The sequence below is a fragment of the Myodes glareolus genome, chromosome 19 (assembly GCF_982192425.1).
Source record: "Myodes glareolus chromosome 19, mMyoGla1.1, whole genome shotgun sequence".
Classification (NCBI taxonomy): domain Eukaryota; kingdom Metazoa; phylum Chordata; class Mammalia; order Rodentia; family Cricetidae; genus Myodes; species Myodes glareolus.
This window is the reverse complement of record NC_142044.1, coordinates 22,220,834-22,247,282: the sequence shown is the minus strand read 5'-3', so window position 1 is coordinate 22,247,282 and position 26,449 is coordinate 22,220,834. Positions and strand designations below refer to the sequence as shown.

The 26,449-nt window shown below is 47.9% G+C and overlaps 1 protein-coding gene across 23 annotated transcripts in view; it reads left to right on the top strand.

Moving 5' to 3' along the window:
- The window catches only part of Mtss1 (MTSS I-BAR domain containing 1), a 140,692-nt gene that overhangs the window by 34,658 nt on the left and 79,585 nt on the right, over positions 1-26,449 (top strand). For 2 of the 23 annotated variants that reach the window (XM_087898797.1, XM_087898792.1), the window contains exon 1: positions 19,128-19,684. The exons of 14 other annotated variants lie outside the window; for them this stretch is intronic. In XM_087898797.1, the coding sequence (XP_087754923.1) occupies positions 19,369-19,684 (316 nt within the window). In that variant the 5' untranslated portion in view covers positions 19,128-19,368. Of the gene's footprint in view, positions 1-19,127; positions 19,685-26,449 lie in introns of those variants that run through there. 7 more of the 23 variants (XM_087898791.1, XM_087898795.1, XM_087898790.1 and 4 more) reach the window with 6 other exon arrangements.

Below are 26,449 nucleotides of genomic sequence, written 5' to 3'. Positions count from 1 at the left end.
CCCCATGAGGAGGTCACGGTGCAGGGAAAGATGGGCCACCTGCACTTGGCTGGCTGCAGGGAGGGAGGGAGTCCTCCCTTGCCGGGCAGATGGTGCCAGGAAATTTCCAAGCTCCAGCCAGGCTGCTCTTATTTGCCCCGGAGTTTTATTTTAACTAGACTGTTAGATTGCGATTTCAGTAGCCTTTAACTTGTGAATTGATGTGAGTGTTCGATTCTAGAACCTTCTTTTATGTAATTAGAGTCGTATGACTGCTGTGTACAAAGCACTTTAACCTGAAACTTAAAAAAAAAAAAATTTAATTAAAAATAAAAAGGTCTTTCTTGCAGGCCCAGAGCTGAATTAAAAAACGAACAAACAAAATATTAACTTAAAGGAATGTGATTAGATTAAACAGAAGAAGTTCAAAGCTACCTTCTGTTAACCTATGGCCAATGTTGGGAGCTGGCCTTGTTCTTTTGGGACCACTTCTGTGACCTTGGTTATTTTCAGTTTTCCATAAGTATTTAGGAACTGGTTCAATTGTAATTTCTCTTGAGGAGTCAAACTTAGCAAGACAGTGGACTCGAGGTTGGCATGTTGGTTTTCCTGATGGTCATATGTCAGCCAGGGCTTAAGACACGACATGAAAATACAAGAGGGGGCATTTAATGTGAAACACGTCTGAAACTGAGGAAGGACAATGTGGGACATCACGGATGTCTAGGGAATAATGTTGATTTGCTGAAACATTTATGACATGATGCACTTCAGTTTGCTCACAGAGGGCTGGTCAGCTTGGTGACTGCAGTCTCTAATGAAAGGGAGGGGATGGTGTGTGTGTGTGTGTGTGTGTGTGTGTGTGTGTGTGTGTGTATGGTATGTGTATATGTATGTGGGGTGTGTGTATGTGTGGTGTCTGCATGTGTGTGGGGGGGTTGTTTGTGTGGTGTGTGTATGTGGGGGTTGTGTAGGAACATTAGATTGAAGATGTTTTGGAAAACACCGTTGAGTTTAGTTTTGCTATTTTAAAGTTGACCTCAATGTCACTTCACATGAGTTACCCTCAGGAAGCCTTGCGCATGCCTTGCTCTCCGGCAGTTTTGCTTTGAAAATGTTTCATTGCTGGATTGTATGTGGGTGTGAGGCGGAAAAACAAAGCTATAAAAAATAAGAATTTTCATGCAGTATGTAGTCAGAAAGGAAATGGGCTGGGCGAAGTCAAAACAGTTATTTTTCTCTTGTTCTCTTTGTTTGTTGTTTGACTTTGCTTTAAATTGCTGTCCCCTGTGTTAGGACTTGATTGACGGGCCTATGTCACACGGTAGCCGACATAGCTAGGCAGGCTCATTCTGTGCAGGATGATTTCTTTCATGGTAGAAACAGTGTGTGTACAAGTGTGTGTCTGACACACTGTTCAATATGGTATCACTGACTGCATGTAGTCAGCATGTCTGAAGAACTAATTTGTTTGTCGTTGTCGTCCCCCCCCCCCCCCCCTTGAGACAGGGTCTCACTGTGTAGCTTTGGCTGTCTTGGAACCCACTCTGTAGACCAGGCTGACCTCGAACTCTGAGATCTGCCTACCTCTGGCTCCTGAGGATTTTTAATTCTGGCTGCGATTAAAACACCATGCCTGGTATTTGCTTTTGACCTTGAGATAGTTTTCTAATCCATGATGGCTTTAACCTCATGATTTTCCTGCCTCAGCTCCCTTCCTGAGAGGGCAATGTTTAGGAAAAGACTTGTCCCAGACTTCTTGCAGATGCAGTAAGGGAGGCAGGCTCAGCTTCTGAGCCAGGTCAGCTGTGACTTACCCCTTCTAGGTACATGAAGAGAGTGTCCGTGACCCTGAGGAGAACGTTTTCCGTGAGATGCTTTATCTAGAGTAAGGAAGTTGGCAGTGTGCATCCATATTACTGAGCTCTGTAGAAATGCCCTGCAGCCACCTTTGCATGGTAACTGGATGAGAGGCAGGCATGCCTTCATGTCTATATGTATCGGCCATTCATAACTACTGCTGAGTCACACGAATGTGAGTGACTTCAGCATTTGGTCACACCAAACAAACAGCCCTTTGTCGATTGGACTTTATAGCTATAATCCCTTTAATGTGATTTGTTGTTGCTTGCTAGATGGAAAAACCAAAGCTTTGATCTTGGACTTCAGAGTCTTTGATGCCGAACCCAGATTGCTTCCAGGATGACCAGCTTTTACTCGTAGTCAGTCTTCCTGTGCCGACAGCTTTGCTGAGGGCTGTCATGCTGTCACTACTTGGGAAAGAGTCACAGTGGCTTGATGAACACCTTCCTTACTTTATGCGTGTGTATCCAGCACATATATGTGTATACTCATATGCACATATATTTACATGAGTCCCAATTTCATGTAAAGGGTGAGTAAAGAGTGTCTCTAAAGGCTGTATAAAAATCTTGTACAAGTAGTTGCTATTTATAGCAATAGCTAAAACCTATGGCCATTAATAAGTAAACACAGATTTAAGGTAAACTCCCCAGCTCCTGAGTCTTTCCACTCAACTTTATAGCTGATACTGCAGGAATCTGCCATGGTACCAGGCTCAGAGTCATCTCTACGGGTGTGTTCTGTGTTGTATTCCATGACTTTGGGGCTTCTCCATGATTCCTGGAGCCGCTTTGATACATGAGCACACTACCATTGAGTCATGCACATTTGACTTCAGACCCACAAGTTTTAAAACGTGGCCTGTGACAGGAAAGCTGTCCTTTTTAGGGTCTGTGGAATTCAGAGTTGGTGTTGAGTCTGGACAATAGGAGATGACATGTGAGTTTTGTAATTCTTATAAATCACACTATGCACAAAGACTAGAGATATCAAAATTATGTGTTAATGCTTTTTCTATAAAAACACAGAATTTTAGGTTTTGTTCAGCTGTTTGTGGGTGATGAGTTCGGAGGTGGCTAATTGTGTGTTTGATTATTCAAATGCGTGTCTTCTAGAAAGCAGTGACTTCTGGCAGTCAGGTGACCTCCCTCCTTCCTTTCCATCTGATCTTCTCCCTATACTAAACGGGTGGCTGAGCACAACACCTGGTCTTGTTCCACACGTGGCCTTTATTATTGATCCTTGGTTGGGAAGTCACAGTTGCCAGAGACACAGTGTTCAGTGTGGTTAACCCGTGTCTCTGCTTGGTTGGCGTTCGTCTCTGAGCTGTGTCTTCCTGAAGTAACGCTCGAGTGAGCAGTGGTTTGTTATACTGGAAGGAACTCACCTACAGTCTTCCTCTCGGTTCACCAAAACATACGCTGACGGCAGCCAAGCTTTTGTTCTGGTCCTGCCGAGGACAGCCTCAGCACTAAGCAGGAGGAACATTTGACCTTCTCAGTTTAGTGCCGTTTCCCGACTTCGTAGTGTTTATCCAGGTGACATCTGTTAGGGTGTGTGCTGTACTCTGACTTTGGTCGTTGTTTCATGAATTATGGGCGTTAGTCCCAGCTGTAGTAGGGGAGCAGAGGAAGGTCTGGAGGAAAGGATGTGTATCTTTCTGGGTGACTGATTCGGTCTGTGCAGCGTGGTTATCTCTGCTAGGCGGTTTACATAACAAAATAGTTTACTCAACTGGTGACCTCTTCCAGATAGCAGGCCCTGGCTGCCACCAGCTCTCGACAGAGACCACTGCCTTGCCTTCTGCCCCTTCTCTCCAGCCCAGTTCACTAACTCGCTTGTCTTCTGAACTACCTACCACACGTTTTTGTAGCCACTGTTGGTGAGACGTTGGTTAACGCTCCTGGAGGAATGTGCTCGCTGTTGTTCATACAGAGGAGGCTAGGCATTTTCTGTGGGGCAGTCTCGGGGACTGCCATTTTTCACAAGTGTAGGCTTGACTTGGTCTACCCTGTCATCAGTCCTACCGTGTTTTTCTCAGATAAATGTGACCTTGAAGAGAATTGGTGTCCCAGCTGTCACAGTGCACAGACGCCCCTTCTTGCTCTACCCTCTAAGTTCCAGCCCGAAGAAATGTGTAGACGTGAAAACCACTTATGATGTCATTTTCACTTGACGCTTGCATGTTCTTTCACTGTAGGAGAAAAGTGTTACTGGGAACTAATTCATGAAACAGATAATGAATATTCAAAGCTCCTCTGTCTAGGAACCTGAGTAAATTCTTCAGATGTGTATTGAAGAAATTTGATAATTTAAAATTTATTATTATTTGTGTGTGTGTGTGTGTGTGGTATGGGGTAGGGAACATGCCACAGTACACAATGGAGTTCAGTGGACAGTTTGTGTTTCATTCATTGGTTTTTCTCCTTAACACCTATGGGTCCTAGGGAACAACTGAAGGTGGTCAGACTTGGCAAGAAGCTCCTTTACCCACTGAGCCATCTCACCAGCCCATCACTTTAAAAAAATATTTCTTAAAAACGGTGTGTGCACCACATGCATGCCCAGTGCCTATGGAGGGCAGAAGAGAGCCTTCCTTGGGTCCCTTGGAACAGGAGTTAAACTGGCTCAGGAGCCACTGAGTGGGTGCTGGGAATCAAACCAAGTCCTCTGCCAGAGCAGCAAGTGGTTTTAAATGCAGAGACTTATCTCCCAGCTCCCATGATTTTTAATTTAACTGAACCTAGGGCCTTATTATACTCTATTGTTCTTTAGTAGAAATTTGATTTTTTTCATGTACTAAATTTTGTTAGCTTAAAATTTAGCTGTAGAAGTTGCTTTTATTTGCTTATTTAAAGCCTGTCTCTTCCATTTTGAAGAAGGTACAGCGTTACCTACACACACACACACACACACACACACACACACACACACACACACGCCTCTCCTTGCTTTACTACCCCTTCCCTTCCCTCTCTCCCTCCCAAGATAGGGTCTTAGGTAGATCTCAGGCTGTCCTCAGACTCTCCACCCAGCCAAGGATGACCTTGAACTCCTAACCCTGCTCCTACCCTCTGAGTGTTGGAGTTGCGGGTTACATGTATCTAATTTATGCACTGCCATGGAGTGGAACCCAGGGCCTCATGCATGCTAAGCAAGCACTCTACCAGCACAGCTACATCCCCGCCCCTTCCTTCCAAACTCTCTACCTTGTGTGGTATTCAGTGCATGCTTTTATAGGACAAACCCTGTCTCAGCAGTGACATCACTTGCCCTGGGCCACAGGGCCACGCAGAAGTAAAGATTGCAGCTCTGGGCTTCTTGTCACTGCTGGGCTCACTAAGTAGTTGTCTGGTTAGCCTGGTTGGGTTCAGGCGAAGGGTGTACAAGGCTGTGGCAGAGATCTGCCCTGTGTTTTCCACCGGCTGTCACTCAGGGCCTCCCCCATGTTTATAAGAAATCCTTGGTCATCTGGGGTTGCAGGGTTGCAGAGCAGTTTGCTGTTTCCATTCTAATCTTTTTTTTTTTTTATCTCCAGAAACTTTATTTTCTTGTAGCTTTTTTGGAGGGGGGGAAAGACTATTTTTTGCTTATCTTTTATTCGGTTATTATATTTGACATAAGCTTATTAACGGTGAGAATAGCTTGGCTTTTAAGTTTGCATTGTCTTAGGAGAATGAAGAGAGAGGGAGAGAGAGGAAGGGGGAAAGAGGGAGATATGGAGAGAGAGAGAGAGGGAGAGAGAGAGAGAGAGAGAGAGATTCCCAAATGTTTACACTTGCCCTGTAACTCCTCATTCTAGTAAAAGACAGAGTCCTAGAAATCTGCAGCATTTCCTGCTGTGTGTGCCAAAGCCTAGGGACCTAGGTTACCATGGAAACCAGTATCCAGCTACTGGATGGTACTTCCCATTAGAGCTGCATTGGAGTGCATTTCACAGTTCAGTACAATAGTGCTTCTTCCTCCCTTTTAAACAAGGGAAGGGGAAAGGCAGAGGTTACAAAAAATTGGGACGGCGGGAGGTGGGGGGGTGGACACAAACCAAACCAAAACCCACCAATCTGCTAAGGCTAAAAGAAACCCTTAACACACCCCCTGTTATTGCTGTCCTTTGAAGTGGGGTGGGCCAGTTCCCCAGAGGTACCTGATCTAGTACAAAGAATTGTGGAGGGGACCATAATGATTCCTTTTCTTGGACTGCTCTCTGACAGACAGGAAGACTGACACCCTGCATTGACCCGCTGGCTCCAGCTGGTTCTGGCACGCTCTGTGCCAGAATGGCTCAGTGACAGACAAAAGATGTGGCCAGCCCAGGTTTCCTGACCCCCACCCCCCAATCGCTCAGAACCAGATCAAGAGCTCAGGCTGTTGTACCAGGATCTGAGTACCAGGGTCTCAGCCCTCCCTTGGTTTGTGATTTCATCACGTGATCGCCATCTGTGCTGTGGAGAGGCGGATGCTAATTATGAGGGCGCCACTTCATTTGGACGGTATGATTTAAGCTCAAGTGCAGCATGCTTTCCTTGTGCTGGAACTGGAGGGAAGCGTGGGCTGTGTAAACACAACCTCTGACCTCCTAGGTGTGGTGGTTCTCATGGACACTGGATCCAGATGTGTTTAGGGAAAGAGGGGTGTGTCTGCATGGAAGATGACAGTGACCCCGAGTTCCAGGTACCTTTGCGTATCCTCCAGCTAATGACTGAAGAAGAGTGATGTTGCTTGTACCCTGGTTTAGATGGATGCCTGTTGCTCTGGTGTTTGTCTTTCCAGATGGGTTTTTATAAAACAAAGCTGGGGAGTCGCTGGCTTCTAGAAACGGGTGCCTGGACCCTGTGCCTGTCACAGGTGGTAAGAGTCTTCAGCCTGGAAGTTTCTTAGCCAGCTCAGGTGACAAGAGCCCCAGTTTATAGATGCGGGAAACTGGCTTGGTGGCCCAAACAACATGACCACATGGATGTGAAGTTGCACAGCTTGGACTGTCATGGCCCTGTGTTCTTTCCACGCATATGGGGAGTCAGACAGAACCACTTAAGTAGAGTTTAGACCGGGGCTTGTCAACTTCAGCACGATGACTTCAGGGGAGATCACCCTGTACTTCACAGGATGCTCCACAGTGGCTCTAATTCTCCTTCCTTCAGGCTGATAAATAAGGAAAGGTCTCTACCGGTGTCAAGTGTTTCTCGAGAGTAAAAAACGCCCGTAGTTGAAAACCACTAAAGCAAACCTTTTAAGGGTTGTTTTGGGTACTTGCAAGTAGGTTGGATCATAATGCTAGGCCTGTTCGGTTTTTTTTTCCCACATTTTATTCATTTAATTTTTTTGAGGGGGAGATGACACAGAGTGCACATTTGGGTCAGAGTGCAACTTAGGGGAGTTGGTTCTCTCTCCTTCTATCAGGTGGGTCCTGGGGATCAAACTCAGGTTGCCTGGCTGGGTGAGAGGTGTCTTTGCCTGCTGAGCCATCCTACTGGCCCTTTAAGGTTTTAGTTGTGCATATCTAAGTTAGGATTTTAGAAATTTGGCCATCTAGGCAGTATTTCATCTGAGAAACTACCACTGTCAAAATTCCATTTCAGAGAGGCTGGAGAGATGGCTCAGCAATTAACAGCACTGACTGCTCTTCCCGAGGACCAGGTTCAATTCCCAGCACCCACATGGCAGCTCACAACTGTCCAAAACTCTAGGATCCCTCACTCTGTATGTATATACAGGCAACCCCCTGCCTCAAGTTTCTTTTTTTTTTAAAGTAAAAAAGAAAGGAAATATCAAGCTACACACTAACATGGCAGTCTAAACATGAACAAGAAATGACACCAAGAGATGTGCCAGTGAAAAGAAAATGCTCATAAGGCCTCAACCAGCTCCCTCATACAGACGAACATGCAGTAAAACACCCATTAAAAAACTCCACATCTTACTGAAATGACCACTTGTTCTGGCACGTAAAGGGTTAAGGAAATGACAGCAGTGGCAGTGACAGAGTGTGAAGAGAGTACTTGGTTTGAGTGGAAATGGCCCCCATCGGCTCATTTGAATATTTGGGCCCTAGTTGATGGAATTGTTTGGGAAGGATGAGGAGGTATGGCCTTGGAGGTGTGTCACTGGGGGTGGGCTTTGAGGTTCCAAAAGGCTCAAGCCATTCTCAGTGTACCTTCTCCTGGCTTCAAAAGGTTGTGGATCAACATGCATTCCCTCAGCTGTTCCTGCCACCATCCCACCCCCACCATGTCCTTGCTCTGTCATCAGGAACTCTAAGCCTTTGAAATCACAAGCCCACTTAGCACTTTGTTTTCTAATTACCTTGGTCATGGTATTTGGTCACAGATGATAGATAGTTACTAAGCCAGAGGGCTTGGCGCCCTAAGGCTATGGAGCTGCCTCCCTGACAGCTCCAGGCCCCTCCTCGCAGAGTCCTGTCTTGATCTCACACACCTAAGCTTCACTGTCCCTGAGATGACTTGTCAGGTTGGCCAAACCTGCTTGTCAAGGTGACCATGGAGCTCAGATAAGGACAGTTATGACAGCCATTTCATAACTGGTCAGGCTTAAACAGCTCTGACTGGAGATTGGTGCCCTCTTGTCACATGACTTCTGGCCTCTTGTCACATGATTTCTGGGATCACTGCCCACTGTCAGACCATAGGCGTCTTCAGGTCTCTTAGAGATGCCTCTCTCTCTCTCTCTGTGTGTGTGTGTGTGTGTGTGTGTGTGTGTGTGTGTGTGTGTGTGTGTGAGATCCCATCCTGCCCTTCTTGCCCTGGGTCCTCTGGAAGAGCAGCCGGTGTCCAGTGCTCTTAACTACTGGGCCATCTTCTCAGCCCCACTTTTGCTTTTTAATTAAACAAACAAACAAACTGATTTTATCCGTACCAATATTTTGCTTGTGTGTGTGTCTGTTCACCACATTCGTTATCTGGTGCCTTAGGGATCAGAGACAGTGTTGGATCCCCTGGAAGTGGAGTTACAGATGATTGGGAGTCACAGTGTGGCTGGTGGGAATCGAACTAGGGTCCTCTGCTTCTGTCTGGCACACTTGAACATAAAGAATCGAATCTTTGAGGTACTGCCGTGGTGGTCACACATACCCTTTAGGGTGACAGTTTTTTATTAATGTTTATTTCATGGGAAGAATGAAAGTCCAGTGTTACATCTTCCCAGAAATTAATGTTTCTAACCCAGTTTTGTTCTTGAAACATGGCTGCTTTGTTCATCTATTTTTTTTGTCTCTTTGTCTCGTTCACAGCTGACAAGATGCTGTTCTTTTCCCCTGCTCTATAATTTATAAAATTGTATTGCAGTTGGCTTGAGGAGAATTTACTTAAGCATAGTTGAGCCTTTAAGTTTTCCTTCTGGCATGGACAAAAGCATCATTAATGATGAATATGAATTCCTTTTGGAAGTGACAAGATTGAGCATTTCTCCTGCCAGCAACCAGCTGTCTCATTCTGATGCTCAACAAAGGCGGTTTAGAGATTAGTTTTCGTGGCCATGGTATCAGATTCTAAAAAAATAAGATGCTAAAGAGAATGCAGATAGTTTACCGTTGGTTTCTGTAGAGAAAGAAAAAAAAAACAACAAAAGATTTTTTTTTTGCCTCCCTCCCCCTCTGTTTCCATTCATGAGGTGCATTTGTGGTCTTCTGGTTTGGGGCCGGCTACAAACCAGTGTCCGGCTGTACCCTGCACAAGTCCGGCTATTCAGATGACCGGAATTTAAGAGTCCCAAGACCCTGAATCACCTTCTGGCTCTCCAGAGACCTTGAGCTCACTCGTGGTTGGTGAGGGGGTGGGAGTAATGCCAGCCACCACTTTGTGCTAAGCATTCCCGTGTGTGGTCACACAGTGTGCACATAACACAGTCTGTTGTTCCCACCAGGGGCTGGTGTGCTGGGCACCGGTTCCAGAGACTTGGGGTTTTAACCCATTCTCTGGGCCCTGAGTGTGCCCACTCAGTTCTCATCTGACTTTAAGGTAGTGTCTGGTATTCTTATTCCCCTGTACCCTGCAGACTTTGCCGACAGAGAAGGCAACCCAGATATGGCCTTTCTCATACTGCAAGGCCATGTTGTCCTAGGGGTGTCCTGCCTGTGGGCGATAGCTGGGATTAGGCTACAGCTGGACATGCCTTGTTATATTCCCAGGGTGCCAGAAGACAGCCCTTGACTCAGAAGGTTGTGGATGTGTATACAGATGCACAGGACACATGCATGTGTCTGTGTCTGTGTGCAGGTTGACTATAATTGTTCATGCGATGAGGGTTTATGGTGGTTTTTCCCCCACTTAGGTCAGGTCACAGATCAAAGGGCTTTGTACTTGTAGCTTTTGATTTCCGATTACGAGTGCTGTGTTAACGTGCCGCAGGCTGTTGGAAGGCTTTGCTTCTGTGTGTAATTCCTTGAGTGAGGAGTTTGGTTTCCGCTCTTTGATTTTTATTGTCACATTTATTTTTTTCTTTGAATTGTGGAAGTTCCCTGTGAGTGGAATGCATTTGTGTGTAAGAAACTTTTTTTCTCACTTAAAAGAAAAATGCCATAATGCTGGACATCGGACTCTAATCCCGTGGGAGTGGTGTGAAGCCAGACCCCAGATCGTTCACACTGTGCTCTCTCTCCTTTAGAGAACAGTGAGCGCAGCAGCAGGACTGGCTGCAGAGCCCTGCACCGGGAGACGACAGGGTCAGTGTTCCAGTAGCAAAACAAGTTGTCCCTGTTTACACCCCTTTACAGTTTGTTTTCTTTAGGAATGGGTGGGGGGTGATTTGGCTTGAAATGCTATTCAGATTCCAGCGCCTAGCATATGTACCTTGTCTCGTGTGTGTGTGTGTGTGTGTGTGTGTGTGTGTGTGTGTGTGCTTACACATGCATGCGAGCATATGATCGTAGATCTGCCTTAAGGAGAATGTCCACCCAAGTCATTTCCCATACCCCTTGCTCCACACAGGAACTGCTGTGTCAGTCCAGCTGTCCCAAGCTGGCCTTGGCTTTTGCGTTCCACCCAGTGACTGGACCTCTGCCTGCCCAACTGAAGCTGTTTTGTATCTCGGGACCGAAGTGTTCACTGGGGGTCTCGGGTCCTCTGTGTTTTCACTTTATACAGTTAGGCTTCAGCTAAAGGAGTTCTGTGGTTGGTTTTAAGCAGAATAAAGCAGGGCAGGGGCTGTTTATCAGCACCTGTGCCCCTCAGCATCCTCAGCAACCTTCCTTGGACTGTACCCCCACTATCTCCTTGCTGAACAGTAGCTCTCTGGGGTCCAGAAGGCACAGGGCCATCCTCTAAGCCATCTCTTTACGCAGGGTAGATAGCAAGGAGATCCTTCAGAAGCTGAGCACACAGGTATGACAGAAAGGCCAGTATTAGCAGACAGACGTCAGGATTGGAGCCTCACAGGGCATGGAGGTTTTGCCACAGCCTTATTGCAGTCAGTCTGGATCATCCGAGGTTGGAGTTAGGCACTTGCTGTTTCTGGCGCTCCTAAGCCGAATCTTAGTGTATCTAGAGAGGAGTCTAGACCCTCAGCTTTGGAGGGTGACCATCATGCATGATCCTTGTGAATTTTCGCACGCCAAGAAGTCATTCCCATGGACGGTTCCGTACATGTCAGTAAGGGCGGTCACATCTGCCGCTAATGGAATAAACCTGAGTTGAGATCAGGCACGACTTCTGAATTTCTCCTTAAGAAACCTGCTTTCACAAACCAACTGCCCCAGTCAGACCTCGGAGTGGCAGAACCATGAGTTAATACTTGCCATGAACCATAGAATTCTCTATGAACAAGTCAGTCAGAGATCTGCCTGCCTCTGCCTCCCAATTGCTGGGATCAAAGACGTTCATTGGACCCATGTGCTCAGGGGATTCTTAAGAGTCAGGTGCTAACCTGGCATTGGCAATTCCTATGACTTGAGGTGGATTTGTGAGGTTCTGAGGCTGCCGCCCTCTCAGACTCAGATTTTCACACAGGTGGATTTAGTAGTAAAGAGACTCAGGGGAGACAGGAGTTAACAGGAGTTATTGGTGGCCTAAGGACTATCCTTGGCATGTGTGACTTGAGTAAAAAAGCCAGTTATCTGGCCCATGAGTGCCATGGTGGTGTGGTGTAGGGGCCAACAAGGAAATTAGTGTATTGGGGTTGTTTGGGAAAGGTGTTTCAGGTCTGTTTTTGTAGGACGGAAGGCTTTAAAGGAGAGATTAGGTTCTAGAACTGAATAGCAGCGCTGGTCTTCTAGCCTGAAATCGTTCCTGTGAGAATAGGCAGACTTCCATGTTATAAGAATGTGGATCAGAGCCGGGTGGTGGCGGTGCCTTTAATCCCAGCACTCAGGAGGTAGAGACAGGCAGACCTCTGAGTTCGAGGCCAGCCTGGTCTACAGAGTGAGTTTCAGGACAGGCTCCAAAGCCACACAGAGAAACCCAGTCTCAAGACATCTCCCACCCCCAGTGTGGATCAGAGATGAATCAATTAAGATTCTGGTGTGAGGGATATCGTAATCCAAATCTCTCACAGCCTCAGCACAGCGGTTAGAACTCTTGGAAGCCTTCAGGACTCAGAACCTTTGTGGGACAGGATACATTTTGGCAACATGTCCAGCACTAAACACACGAGGTGTCTGGAGGATACCCACTGACCCAGTTGCACGGGTAACTTTCAGCATCACGCCAGCCTGTCTTCGAGCTTGTGGTCCTCTGGGAAGAGGCGATTAAAGGGGTCTTCGTCCTACAGAGTGCGGGCTCTTTGTCTCTGCAGGATGTTTTGTCCCCACCTGGTTCTCTTTTGGTTTATGCAAACCTCTAACTATCCTTCCCCCGTAAAAAAGAGGAACCCTAGGTAAACTATGTCCTAGAACGCTGAAAGCGGGTCCGCAAAGACTGCACCCCATAAAACCAGCTTGATGCCTGCCCACAAGTTGAGAAAGGTCTCCATATAGTTGGAGTGAAGACAGTGGTACTCTGTGACGGGCACAAATGACATGGAATTTAAGTTGAATTGTGTGCCCATTGTGAGAACGTACCTGACTGGTTCATTCTCAAGTGGGGCTTGTCTGTGGTCCCCACTGTACCCTGGCAGAGCTGAGTTGTGCTGGCAGAGGCTGAATGACCTTTGCTGGAAAAATTCTCCTGATTGCATTTAAAGCACAGTACCTTGGGAGGAAGGGTGGAGGTGGAAGCGGAGCTGGAAAAGAAGTCATTTCTTTCCTTGTGTTCGATAAATCTGGAATGAATCTTGTCTTTTAAGTAGCCCCCTCTCCCTGTTTGTTTATTCCTGAATTGAGAGCCTTGATTGGAGAAAACAAAAGAACAAAATTGACAACAGATGTTCACGGTGACTCTAAGGGACAAGACTTCCATGTTGTTACTGAGAGCCCCGGTTCGCTCTCTTCATACCCCTCGTATCTTCACAGTTTCCGAGAGTCTGGTTTTGCCTCTGCACCCCACGGGGAGCACAGTACGGGAATGTTCATCTGCCCTACTCTATTATGTGCACGGTGAAGAGTATTTGAAGTGACATGTGGCGGCCTGGTTCTTTAATCAGCGTGTATTTGGCGCTGTGCTGGCCAACGCCCAGGGGCTGAGACCCCAAAGGCTTGTTTCCCAGAGTGAGGCTGCATTTTGTCCCACAGACACACCCATTGTGATTAAATTTGCGTTATACCAAATCCGAAACCCAGACTTCAGATGGGAAAGGGATCTGAGGGATCTGGGACATTTTTCATGACGACCTAAGACTCTGCGTGTACAGAAGATAGGTTCATTCTCTTTGTTTTGATGAAGAATGGTCTTGGGAGCCAGACATTGATGATGTTAACGATAATATCAGCCTTTTTAATGAACAGGGATTTGATTTTGAGTGTATTGTTCTTCAGGCCTTTACTAAGATGATTAGGACTGTAACAGAGGCTTACTGGGTGTCTGCACGTGGGATTTTGAGCCAAGCATAATCTCTGGGTGGTGGTGGAATGTCGGCCATGATGCAGGAGCAGCCAGGGTCTTCTGAGGTCACCGACTTAGGCAGCAGTGAAGGGAAGTGGCAGAGATGAGCACTTTGTCCCACCTCTCTGTGTCGTTCCCTACCACCTCTACATTCCTGCAGTACCTTTTTTTTTTCAAATTTAACTTTTCATGCCATCTTTGCATGTTCCATGCATATCTGGAATAAGGTCCAGCTTCATAGAAGCCCTGCCACACATTCTCAGTTATGAGTAATTTTTAAAAGCCCAATAATTGGCAGTCACCTTTTCATTCCGTTGTGTCTGACTCTGCCGTGGAAATTCTGTCATTCTTATAAAAAGGGTGGGAGGATTGGAACCCCAAATACCATCCGTAGCACCAGGGTTTATATGCATGTTAGTACCAAATGCAAAAGTGGAAGCCGGCTCCTAAATTCAACCAATGACGGTAGGCTGGCTGGCTTCCATCTTCTGGCTGCTATGCGCAGCGCTGCTGGGAGCACTCATGCAGCAGGCTGTAACCTCTAAAGCACTTTTGCATTTGGTGATATCAGGATAAGAGACTGTTATCCAAGCTTATAAAGAACGAGGTGCACATCGCAACTTAGATGAATGTCAGAAACCTCTGAAAGTCAACACACTCTTATCATACGGTTCCCTTTAGTGAAACAGTCCAAACAGGTACACAAAGAACTAAGGAGCGTTCGTGGTTGTTAGGGTCTGGAGGAGGGCAAAATGGAGCCGCACTGAAAAATGACTGGGGGCTGACTTGAGTCAGTGAGGGTGTTCTGGAGTCACGTAGAGGTGTTCCTTGAACTGTGTCGCAAGTATCCTAAGTGATGACCTGTTCACGCGAAGGGTTGATTTGATGTCAGATCCGTTTCACTTTAATTAAACTGTTTTATGAACTTGCAGTCTGCCTCGGCCACCCTGTACACTGCTATACTTCAGGACTTGTCAGTCTCTAACCGCTGGAATGGAGGGACAGCCAAACCCAGTAGAACACAGCAGGGCCTGGAGCAGGGCTGAGAGTGATGGAATTTGCCCCAGGTAAAGCTGTTCGGAGCCACAGTACTGGCCTGGTTCCTGGGCTGTCTTCTCTGATTCCTTCATTCTTTCCTCAGGATGCTTGCTAATGGTGTATCAAGCAGACCTGTGGGGAATCGGTGTCGTCTATAAGCCTCATCCCTTCCCTTCAGAGAAGGACACAGCAGTCACTCTGCCACCCTCTAATGGAGGAAGGCTAGCTCGCTCTGAGCCTCATCAGCGGTGTCTCTCAGCATGGCTGTTGTCCCAGCTTTCTGGCTTGCTTCACTCTGGGGAATAGAAACAATAGAACTCTTACATCATAGGATGGTTGGGAGTTTTTAATACGACTGGGAAGTGCCTGGGAGAGGCTTAGTACATACATATGTAGTCCATTCTCTACCTGTCACTTGGACTGTTGAGGTCTCCGCGTTCTTGGAAAGATGGCAGGAGGAAGCCCTGTGCCGCCCTGTGCCCTCCTGTGCCCCACAGTGACTTGCCTGGTAACCTACGGTACAGGGACCTCAGTGTGCCTGTTCTGCTCACATCCTTAGCCTTCTGTCTTCCACCCTTCGCTGAGGATGAGTTTCTGTTAGGAGGGAAGAGAGAGCATGGCTGGGTGGTGCTGATCACAGCAGAAAGGGTACTAGTTTCAGCACCGGCTTTCTGGTGCCATCGTCTGGGTCAGTCTGGTGGCTGCTTCCGTGAAGTATGATACTTGTCACCTACCCTTAGGTTAGGGGGCAGGGTGTGTGGGGAAGACAAGAAATGAAAGAGACAGTGCTTCCTACCCCAATGCCAAGGCCCCAGCATCAGGATGCCCTAACACAAGGCAGGACAAATGTGTGGCTTCCAGTCTGGGTCTCCCTCCCCTGTAGTGACATGAATTGATGGGGCCCATCTGTCTGCCTCAGCAAACAGGATGAAGTCATGGTGCTTAAAATAGCACAGGGACTGGAGCGGCCCTCGCTCCCTCATCCCCTCGGGGACTTTCACATAGGATTTTGGAATCCAGGCCTGGGTGTTGGCTCTCCTTGGTGGGCCCACATCTGGGTCACGCGTGTGCCCGGCTTTGCTTGAGAATGATTTCTTTCAAGAAGGGTCACTTTTGGACACACTTGTGGTCTCCTCATTTCATTTCATGTGGTTTTCCGGTCTCTGTCTCTCCCACCCTGTCATTATGCCTCTCAGTGTCACTTACACACAGGCTCACCTCACCGAGGCCAGACCGAGGGTAGAATTCACAGACACTGCCTTTCCAAGCTCGAGGTAACCCTGGAGAGATCCTGGCTTGCTTGGCCCAGGGCCAAGCGCTCCAGTTTGGTTCTATGCAGAAGTCAACCCCATTCTCTTTTCCTGGCAGTAAATGGAAGACAAAGTCCTTTCATCGGACTTCTCTTCCTGCTTCGTATTTACAGGTAGAGAAGGACGGATTAGTTGTTGTTGTTGTTGTTGTTGTTGCTGCCTTTGTGTTCCTTAGAGTCTGGGCCTGCCTTTCTATTTCACGTCACACTTGTTGCAAGAAGGGACAACCCACATTCATTGCTGTCCTTGACGGGAACTATGGTGTCTGTATTCCAGACGATTCTCCAAAGATTGTAGCTTCATGCTCCCCTTCTACAGAGTGCGGCCTCCTGTGCCTGGAAACATGTGCCCTTAGTATGTTGTTACACTGGTTGGGACTTTTCTGTGTTCATCACAAGAAAACCTGAACTCGTTTGTCCTTCCATTGCCTTACGTAGCAGTCCTGGTCACAACAGGTTTCTGAGGATTTCCTCTGAGCTTTGGAAGATTCTTCTCCCAGAGTTGGTTTGTTTGTTTCATGAGGGAAATGGATATCAGACGGTGCAGTGCGGTAAGGGGTTTTGACTGCCCCTTCGGGCCTTTCTCGAACTGATGTATTGTTGCAAATCTTTCTCTAAAGTCTCAGCCATCTGGTTAGAGTGAGCAGGTCTCAGAGCACTGTCCCCTCTCTGTCGTCCTCTTCTGCAAGGTGACCTCCCTCCGTGGAAAGCCAGCTGTTCCAGCTGCAGGTATGTGAACCTTAGAAGGAAAGGTAATCAGTGGGTGGGTATCTGGCGAGCGGAGGTTTGGGGAAAGAAACAGGACATTTGCTGGCGCCTGAGGATCACGTGAGTTTGGTTAGAAAGAGCTAGGATAGCCTAAGGAAAGATCTTTAAGGTACAGTGGGTGGGTGGCAGGCTTGGTGCTGGTTAGGTAAGAACCAGTGGGTCAAAAACCAGGGGAGGAGAGAGAAGGGAACTTGGTACATAGGCCATGGTCAGGTTAGCCATGGTCAGATCAGATGAATGCTTGGTTCTGGAGAGAACTTCCAGTTTAGAAATGTTATATAAGCCAGGCGGTGAATCTCAGCACTCAGGAGGCAGAGGCAGGCGGATCCCTATGAGTTCGAGACCAACCTGGTCTACAAGAGCTAGTTCCAGGACAGGCTCCAAAGCTACAAAAAAACCCTGTCTTGGAAAAAAAAAACCAAAAACAAAAAGTGAAACAAACAAACAAAAGAAATGGTATATAGAGAGAAATAATTGAAGACTTCTCATCCACGAATGTGGACTAGGAGACATCCATGCCCAGTGAGCTTACTACAGCTGGAATAGAGAGCCGCAGCCAAGCCCCCCAAAGGACAGGTAGGTCAGGTCTGAGCCATGCGCTGCAGATGGGATGTTTCGTTTGAGCAGATTCTGATGGAAACTCAAGGAGGCCCATGTCTCTTGCCTTAATAAGGCACCTTTGGGTTTTCTTGGGTGGCCAGGCCTTTGGGCATGCATGTGTCCAGGTCCTGAGCCATTTTAAAGTGATACTTTGGAGTCTTTAGAGAGAACACTGAGTTGCATCTTCTAGACTAACTTTTCCTCCTTAGCCTTAGAAATGAGAAGAATTGCTAAGTATTTAGGACTGAGGACTTCTTTTTACGGCCTGTCCTTAATCTCTGACTTCACTGTCTTTTGTGTTAATGTCTAAGAAGGGCACAGGGAGAGTTGCTGATAAGTCACTCACTGTCTCTTGTGTTAGTGCCTAAGAAGAATCTAATGAGTTCCGGGTAAGTTCCGGGTGCTGTCCCTACGGTGCTGATCACGAAGCCGCCCCTCAAGAGATCTCTTCGAAGTGTATGGACCTGCTGAACTCCTTCTCTCGTTTGTATTTTAATTACTAGCTGCTTGTGTACTTGTAAATCTCTGTCTGAGGTAGATCTCTGTCTCTGACCATGGCCTGCACGCTGCAGAGACTGCCTGTTTCCCGGTCCTCTCCTCTCCCGCCTCCTGTTTGCTTTGTTTGCCTCATTCCTGTCCATCCCAGATGGGTGCACTTACTGTTCCCTCTGCCGCAGGCGGTGTTCTCCAGACCATTGGGTGTTTGCAGCTCCAGCGTGGGGAACCCTTTTCCAGCAGCCCCAGCCAGGGCACCCTGTTCCCTTCTCTTTCTCTGTTGTTGTTTGTGGCACTTTATTTTTCTTTCACCCGTGGCTTGGGAGCTCCAGGAGGGCAGACTTTGTATTATTTATCTCCATTATAACTGATGGTCAATAAATAATCACTGAGTGAATGAGTGAATCAATGCAAGTTTTAAATTAGTATATCAGTTATATTTCTGTTGCTGTGATAAAGTACCATGACTGAAAGCAATGTATAGATAAAAGCATTTATTTTGGCTTAAGATTCTCCAGGGAGAAGGGTACCTCATAGCGGAGAGGCGTGGCAGCAAAAGTAGGCTAATTGCAGAAGCAGGAAACTGAGTGATCCTGCCTCACCTGAACACACAGAGCAGAGAGCCACCTAGAAATGGGGCAGGGCTGTGTACTCTCAAAGCCCACCCCCTAGTGATGTACTTCCTCTAGCAAGGTTGTTAGCTCCTAAAGAAGTTCCATAACATCCTCAAACAGTGCTAACAGTTGGGGCCAAGTGTTCGAATATCTGAGGCTATGGAAGACATAGCTCATTCACCTCATCATAATTTGTGAATTTAACCATAGCCTGCGCCTGTAGAGTTCTTCTGCAAACGGTGCTACCACCTGCCTTTGTAAAGTCTGGGGAGTCTCTCAGGTTGCAGCCATTTTACCAGTCCTAAGTACCGAAGAGTAAACATTAACTTTGTTTAGTCACAGGAGTCAGGAGATTTTAGCTTGTGATCTATGAAGGTCACTGCTTGCTTTGTCTCGTGAATCTTTGACTATGCCTTTGACGAAGGCACTGGAAACCAACCAAAACACGTCGCTCATTGTTTTTGGGTCTGCATAAAGCAAATAAGTGAAAAACAAAGCAAAACCACCTCGACCGTGTTCCAGAGCCAGCCTGTAAGAACGTGCAGGTTTGGAGTCCGCGGTCTTCTGCGGTGCTAGGCTGTGTGGATCTCGCGGTTTGTGCAGACAAGCTGCCCAGCACCCTGTAGTCACCCCTCACTTGGCATCATTTGCCATAATACTTTTCTTAGCAAAAGGGTGACACCTACGCAGTTTCTCAGAGTGTGCTTTCTACTAATTGTTTGTTTAATTAGAAAATGAATATGTATTTATAGAGAAAGTAGAACCCAAAGCAGTGGGGATGAAGCCTCCTCTAATTGTGTGGCGCAGTCGCGGTCTGCGGAGGACTGCACTTTTGGGGTGTGGGGGCGGCAGGTCTTCATTTTCCTGCTGCTGTTTACTGAGAGGCCCGCTCCCCCCAGCTAATATTTCGGACAGAACAAAAGGAAATCCACTGGTGGGAAACTCACTTGGCAACAAGGGTTCCAAAGCCAGATACAATCAAATTATCTGTCTAAATCCGGAGATCGGCGTTCATTCATCATGGAAGGCACGTAGATGTGTGGGAAAGGGCCCATGTGTCGAAAACGTGGTCTCTTTCGTGTCTCAGGAATGGGGTGAGTCAAACCTTGAGAGATAAGCTTTGTGGGATTTGCTTGTGTTGGGTGAGACCCTGCAGAAATAGCTAAGAATGGAGGAGGAGGTTATTTTGGAATGGCAGTCTGCTTTGACTGGTGCCAGACCTCTCTTTTTAGCATGCCTGCTTATCCTCTTCCATTTGTTTTCTGGTCTCAGCCAGTGGTGTTGATTTTTCCATTCTCCAATCATATAGCCTGGCATGCCGTTATACAGTGTCAGGATGTGTGTGGTGTTAACCTTATGGGTCTGTTTGCCATTTTGAAACAAAATGGCCGCTTTGTATGTTTTTAGTTGGCTCTGGTCATAAGAGTGAGAACCCATCTGCAGACCCATTGTCGGGGCATGAAAGAGAAAGGGCAGTTTAAAAATGGAGACAGCGGGATGGTAAGGGGGCAGTCCCTACAGTGACCGCCAACTACTAGTGGGAAGGCCAGCTTTGTGTCTCCTGGATCAAGCTGATCTGGCCACACCCCCTGCCTCTGGCAGCATCCCGGATCAGAAAGCCGTTTGTAGGTTGTGGGCTGTTATGAAGCATGTCCGACAAGATGGAGCACGTTGAGTTTATTGTGCCTGTAAGAAAACAAAAGTGGAAAGAAACACTGCCTTCCTGTTCAGTGGGAACGCGTGTGGCCGGTTTCCTGAGGCGTCTCAGACGCTGCAGAGTCTCACCTCCATCTTGGATTTAGAGGCTAGGGGTGGAGGTGAATCTTCGCTTAGTGCTTTGCAGCCGGCAACCTTGCTAATTATGGATACTTCGGCTTCTTTCCTTGTTTGTATATCACCTTTTTATTATGGTCAAATGTAAGAAATTTACTGTTTGAACAATTCCTGAGGGATGACTGACTGGCATTATATCTTTCAGGGGGATGGAGAGATGATTCGGTGGGTGAGGGACTTACTGGCCTTCCAGAGGAAATGAGTTTGGCTCCTCGCACCCAACTCAGGGCATTTGGCTCCCTCATCTACCCTCTGTGGGCATGCGCATACTCACACAAATGCATACCTATTGTCACGTAACCATCCACACCAGAACCTTTTCGTCTCCCAAAGTGAAACTCTGCAGCCAAAGAACAGTAGTAGTTGCCCGTGTCTTCAGCCCGTGGAGAGCTGATATTTAAACCCTGGATTTGGGTTCAGCGTTCATCTTATCTCAAGGGCCTGCTGCTCTAAATACTTAGCTACCTCCTGTCAGATCTGTTGCGTCAACTGCTGCTGTCTACAGACGAACCAAGGCTCATCCTTGCTCTCACCGAGATTAAGCGGGCACTCGGAGGTGTGTTGCACAGTTCACCTGAATCCTCCCTGACGAGTTTGCTCACCTCTTGTTGCTACCCCTCTTCCTGTGTTGGGTGGCAGCGTTTGACTGGTCACCCCACCTGAGTGTCTCTTATTCAAATTTGCTTCAAGCTTCTCAGGGTCCTAATTTGTGTCCTGTCCCTGTCCCCGCCTTAGTCTCTTACGGGGTTTTCCCTTTTGTTCTCCTTATTGGTCTTCTTACAGAAACATGTGTGACTTCAACTATTGTCCTCAGGGAACCCCGGAAGCACCTCACATTTCTGGTCCTCATTCCTCCATAAGCCTCTGTCCCAGAGAAGTGTGTGGAGGCTGCATGTTTACCCCAGCCTACACTCTAAAGCCGGATTCCAGGAAAGGAGAGGGTACAGGAGTTCCTTCTTCCCGAATCCCAAAGTGCTTCTAAAATTTGTTCTTTCACTTTATTCGATGCAGCAAGACTAGACTTCTGTCTTGAGTTCCCTTGAACTTTCCCCAGTCTGAGTTCTGGTCTTTCTCCCACAACCTTCTTTCTGATCCTCCTGGACTCCGTGGTGGCCCCTAACTGGTTTGGATTTTTTCCTACAGTTCAGATCTGGTCACCTCCTTTACCTCTTCTCCAGTTCTGCCAGCCGGGCCTCAACAGTGACTAGCCTCTGCCTTTACCCTTCTCCCCCTGCTTCTTCCACCCCCTTCAGACGGCCTTCTGGGCGGGACTCTTCACCTCTTAAATAGTTTTTAGAATCCTTGAAGGACCTGACTAGAGATGACCTCCAGTGTCTTCCCTAGGAAAGAGTTTCCCACTTGATTCCTCGGGGTCTGTGGGTCTCAGAATTCTCCCTGACAATTATGCTGGAGAATACTTACACATGTTAGACCACTCTTCCATGGCAGACCATTTCTGCTTATGCTAGGTTATTCTTCTCGTGCATGACCATCCCTTCCTAGCTAGACTATGCCTTAAACCATTCTTCCCATTCTAGATGATTCCTTCCAATCTAGACCACTCATCCCCTAGAGTGATATTTTATTTATGTTTTAATAAAGAAAGGCAAAGCTAAGCCCCTAGAGGTCAGACAGTGGTGGTACACACCTTTACTTCCAGAATTTTGGAGATATAAGACAGGTGAACATCTGTGAGTTCATGACCACCCTAGGCTATGCAAGGTCAATGCTGAAACAAATCCAGGTGGTGATGGCCCACATCTTTAATCCCAGTATCAGAGAGTCACGCCGTTATTCCCAGCACTAGAGGGTATATAAAATGGGAGGAGAGAGAGGCTCAGGCTGCTTAGTCTTCTTAAAGTCTTCTCTAGTGGCTTGGCTGCTTTGCTTTTCTGACCTCCAGGTTGATCCCCAATATCGGTCCCCGAGTTTTTATTAATCGTGCTACAATCCCCACACTAGACTATTCTTCCATGTTGGACTACTCCTTCACATGCTAGACCACTTGTCCATGGGGACCAACCCCGGAACAGCCATTTAATCCCACTTGGTTTTGCTTGTTCCAATTTCTTGCCTTTGTTCTTTTGTTTTTCTTCCATTTGTAGCTTTCTTAAGTGCCCTTTCCTGCCAGACTTCATTTCCCTCTGGTTGTGCTTGTACAGCACATTACGAGAACGTCTCTTTAGCATTTGTAATGGAGTTGCATGGCGCCACTGAGTGTGACACGCAGTTCCCTGTGTGATGAACACGGCTACATTCATCTACTCATCCCGCATTATCACCATCATCATCCTTATTATCTGAGTCTTGATGAGGTGGCTGTAGTGCTTGGCTCAGATGATATCCCAGGGCACGTGATCCAGTGCCCCAGCTGAGCAAGTTGTTGAAATGTTGTAGGAACGTACTAGTAACTTATGTTTATTGAACATTGATCATGCGCTGGGTGCTAATGAGCACGTTAAACGGGTCATCTCTAATGTCTCACAGATGCTCCTGAAGTAGGGCCTTATGTTTGACAGGTGAAATCCTGGAAGCCCACAGAGGCTCAGTGACTCTCCTTCAATTCGCAAGACTGACTTGTGATTGAGTAGGGCAGACTGCACCTCTGCCGTGGCTCTGCACAGCCTGCATTCCCACTGCCATACTTGAGAACATCAGCCTGGCAGAGCTGGGACCCTGTGGGAGACGGAGGGAGACTAGCGGGAGAAGCAGCAGCCAGCAGGAAAGCACAGGCGGCTTCCTGGAGGAGGGTGGAAAATGGGAGTGGACATAACAGGCCAAGGTGTGAGGGAGGGAAGGAGCTCTACGTAAGAGTGTGTGCACCAGTGTCTGTAGCGATGGAAAAGGGGAGAAGGCAAGGTTAATTAAATCGACTTGGGGTGGGGCGGGGCTAACATTAGCCACTGCAGAGGTTGTTGAATCGAGCAGAGAAATCTTTGGATAATCCCAGAGGCAGAAACGTCTCAGACACTCCAGGTCTGATTTTTGCTCAGGTTGTTGGAACCCATCTCTGCTCCCTAGGCACAATTAAGACACATAAGAGCCAATTCCCCAGGTGTCACCATTGGCATTAAAGATAAGTGTCCCTGTCTAGGAGGTGGGGCTGTCAAAATACTAGTTTCCTCAAATCTTTATGCGGCACCGAGAAAAGTAAGATCCTGGCACGCAAATTATGATGTCGCTTTGATATAGTGTATGCGACAGAAAAGGGGTGACCTGACTTCATTCTAGGATTTGTGAAGGGCTTGGAGGTTCTCGGGGATGACTGCTTCCCAGGGTGGTGGTGAGCGGCACCAGGCGTGTGGGACACATGAAGGGGGGTGGTGGTGTGTTTACTTAGGGAAGGAAGCAGGGCCTCGGAGCTCAGTGACTTATGGCTTTCAAGTTGAAAGGGCGCTCAGTCCAGATTCTGCAGATTTCCGATGAGAGGAGTCTCCCAACAAGCCAAGGTCCCCGGGTGGTCTGTAATTCCTTGGAGCCCCAGGGCTTGTGAGTTTGGACGCTTCCAGTCAGAACACAACCCAGTGGTCATAGGCCTTTTCCAAACCTGAGGGGAAATGAAGGACTCATTTGTAGAGTGTAGCCTCTAATCCTGTGTGCTCCTCAGCCCCGATCTATGTATTCCCAACGATTAGAGAGTGGTTTGGCAATCTTAAATGGCTGGGTTCAGATGAAACTGTCCGGGTACCACCAAATTAAAGGCCAGAGGAGAGCTACTTGGAGAGCCCAGCCCCTGGTGTTTGTGGGAGAGAAACCTTTATCTAGAGGCAGGCCTTGCTGGAAGGAGGTGGACACGCCTGTGTCTCAGGCAACCTTAATTAGGGCCAGTGACTTGGTGGCCGGGTGATGATAGGTTGAGCCTGCCCTTGTGGCTCTAAGTCATGAAACCATTCCTGGGAAAAGCCCGGTAGGACTGTGGGTGGCACCACCCGGGACTCCAGAGGGTGTGGCCCCACAGGTGCTCCTCTTTGCTGTCCAGTTCTTCTGGCCTCGTTGGAGGCCCCCACCTGCACCCCACCTGCTCATCGCCGTGAAGTGTGCAATTCTCTCTCGCCACACCAGCTGCACTTCTCAGCTGATACTCAAGGCATCTGCATACATAGCAGCAGACTCAGTGTTGATTCTTAGCTTTGGAAACAGTAGGTCTGGGGCCCCACTCATAAGAAGGGCTCCCAGGCTCTTCCCTCATCCCCCTGTTCCCAGGATACCCTAGGGCTGCCTCCGTGTTTTTCAAATTAACTTTCTGTGGGTGCCTTTGTCCTTCTCGGGAAACAGGACAATCTCTTACCATCTCAGCATCTGCTGAGCCCTGCATGTCCCTGGCCATTTCTAAGAGTACACTGAAATGACAGGGGACTAAGTGGCCCAAAGGAAATACCCCCAAAGCCTTTGCATGGAGGAGGACGAGAAGCCACACGTGCAGGGAAGCAAAGAAAGGGTGAAGCATTGACAGCATTTGCTGGGTTGAGTTTAGGAAGGCAGGGGTGGCAGCACACACCTGTAGTTAGTAGTCAGGAGCCTGAGGGACTATTGCTTCAAGACATTCAAGGCCTACCAGGGCGACATAGTGAACACCAGGCCAGTCAAGTCTACAACAGACAGAGTGTGGGGAGAAATGGGGTTCCCACCTTGACGTTGATGATAACATGGCCTAAGCAGGTGGCTGGTTCTGGCTGCTAGTGTACAGATGCCATGGGGTTCCTAACTCACCCCCTGAGTTCCCCGCGTGGTTCTCAGAAACTTTTAAAACTGAGAGAAGAGACCTGGAAGGGCTTACTTTGCAATAGCAAGCACGGGGCCTTGGGATTTCCCTCAGCCCCGGAGCCGCAGTGGCTTTTTACTTCACTTGTAGGCCTTTGTCAAGGCCTCTGAAGGGAGCACAGGGCTTGAGGCTGTGGACTTTGTCAGTGAGGCTTAGCAGGCAGCTCAAGTAGAAACTCATCCCATGCTGATCTTCAAGGAGAGGCTTCCTGGCCACTCTGCGTGGATCCCTCTTCTAAAGAGACATCTGTGCAGGCTTTCGATGCAGGTGGAACACGGGCTGCCTGTTTTGTGTCAGACAGCAATTCGCTGAGGGGGTGTGGAGGTGAGGAGGAATCCAGGTTCTGATATCCAAGGTCCTGTCATTGTGTAGCTGCGGAGAGCAGCTGGCTCTTGGCTTCTCGAATGAAATGTTAAGAAATGGCTCTTGGTTACACAGCTCCGTCACTTGGACCGCTAGGCGTTGCCTGAGACTTTGACCTGCATTTTCCTCACTGGAGTGCACTGTTCAGCTCAGGAAAGCTGAGGTGGAAAGGAAGCATCGATGCTTGTGAATAAAAAGCATCTCATCTCTCCACCCCCCCCCCCCCCCATATTTAAACATACACAGCTTGAATGTGCTGTCTGAGGCAGTGGTTCTGAAGTGTAAGAGTGTGCGTTCAAATCAGGTGGGTGCTCATTATTAAAGTGTTGACCTCGTTGTCCCCTTTCCCAAATTGAACATGACATGTCAAACCTAAGTCCCTGGAATGCGCTAACAACCCAAGCAAGTGATTTACAGATCCAGCACTCTACCTTTCCCGGCTTTTCCACTCAGGAGGAGAGTGTCGATAGACCCAGGAGGGAGCTTCCCTTTCTTCCTGTTTAACAGGAGAACAAAGTTTAATAGCAGAAAGTGTGGGTTGTCTTTTCCTCGTCATGCAAAGGTTAGCCCATTCGTTCGGCCAACATTTATTGAGTGCCTACTGCATGCTAACGCAGGCATAAAGCTGAATGAACAGGGCCTCCCGTTACAGATCAGGAAGTCTTGAGAGTGGAGTCTGGCCACCAACTGTGAAGTAAAGCACATCAGGTTCGGATGTGGCTGTGTGTTAGGCAGCGTGTGAAGGGCTCCCTGCCTAGTAGGCTTGGACAGGTTTCGTGAGTAGGGGCATGAATCCATGCAATACGGCTGACTCTACTTCTGGGTTTCTCCTTTGCCTGGCCTTCCAAAGGGTCTGTGTGTGTGGGTCATTTGGTCTAGGAAGGTGGCCTAACTGCCCCTC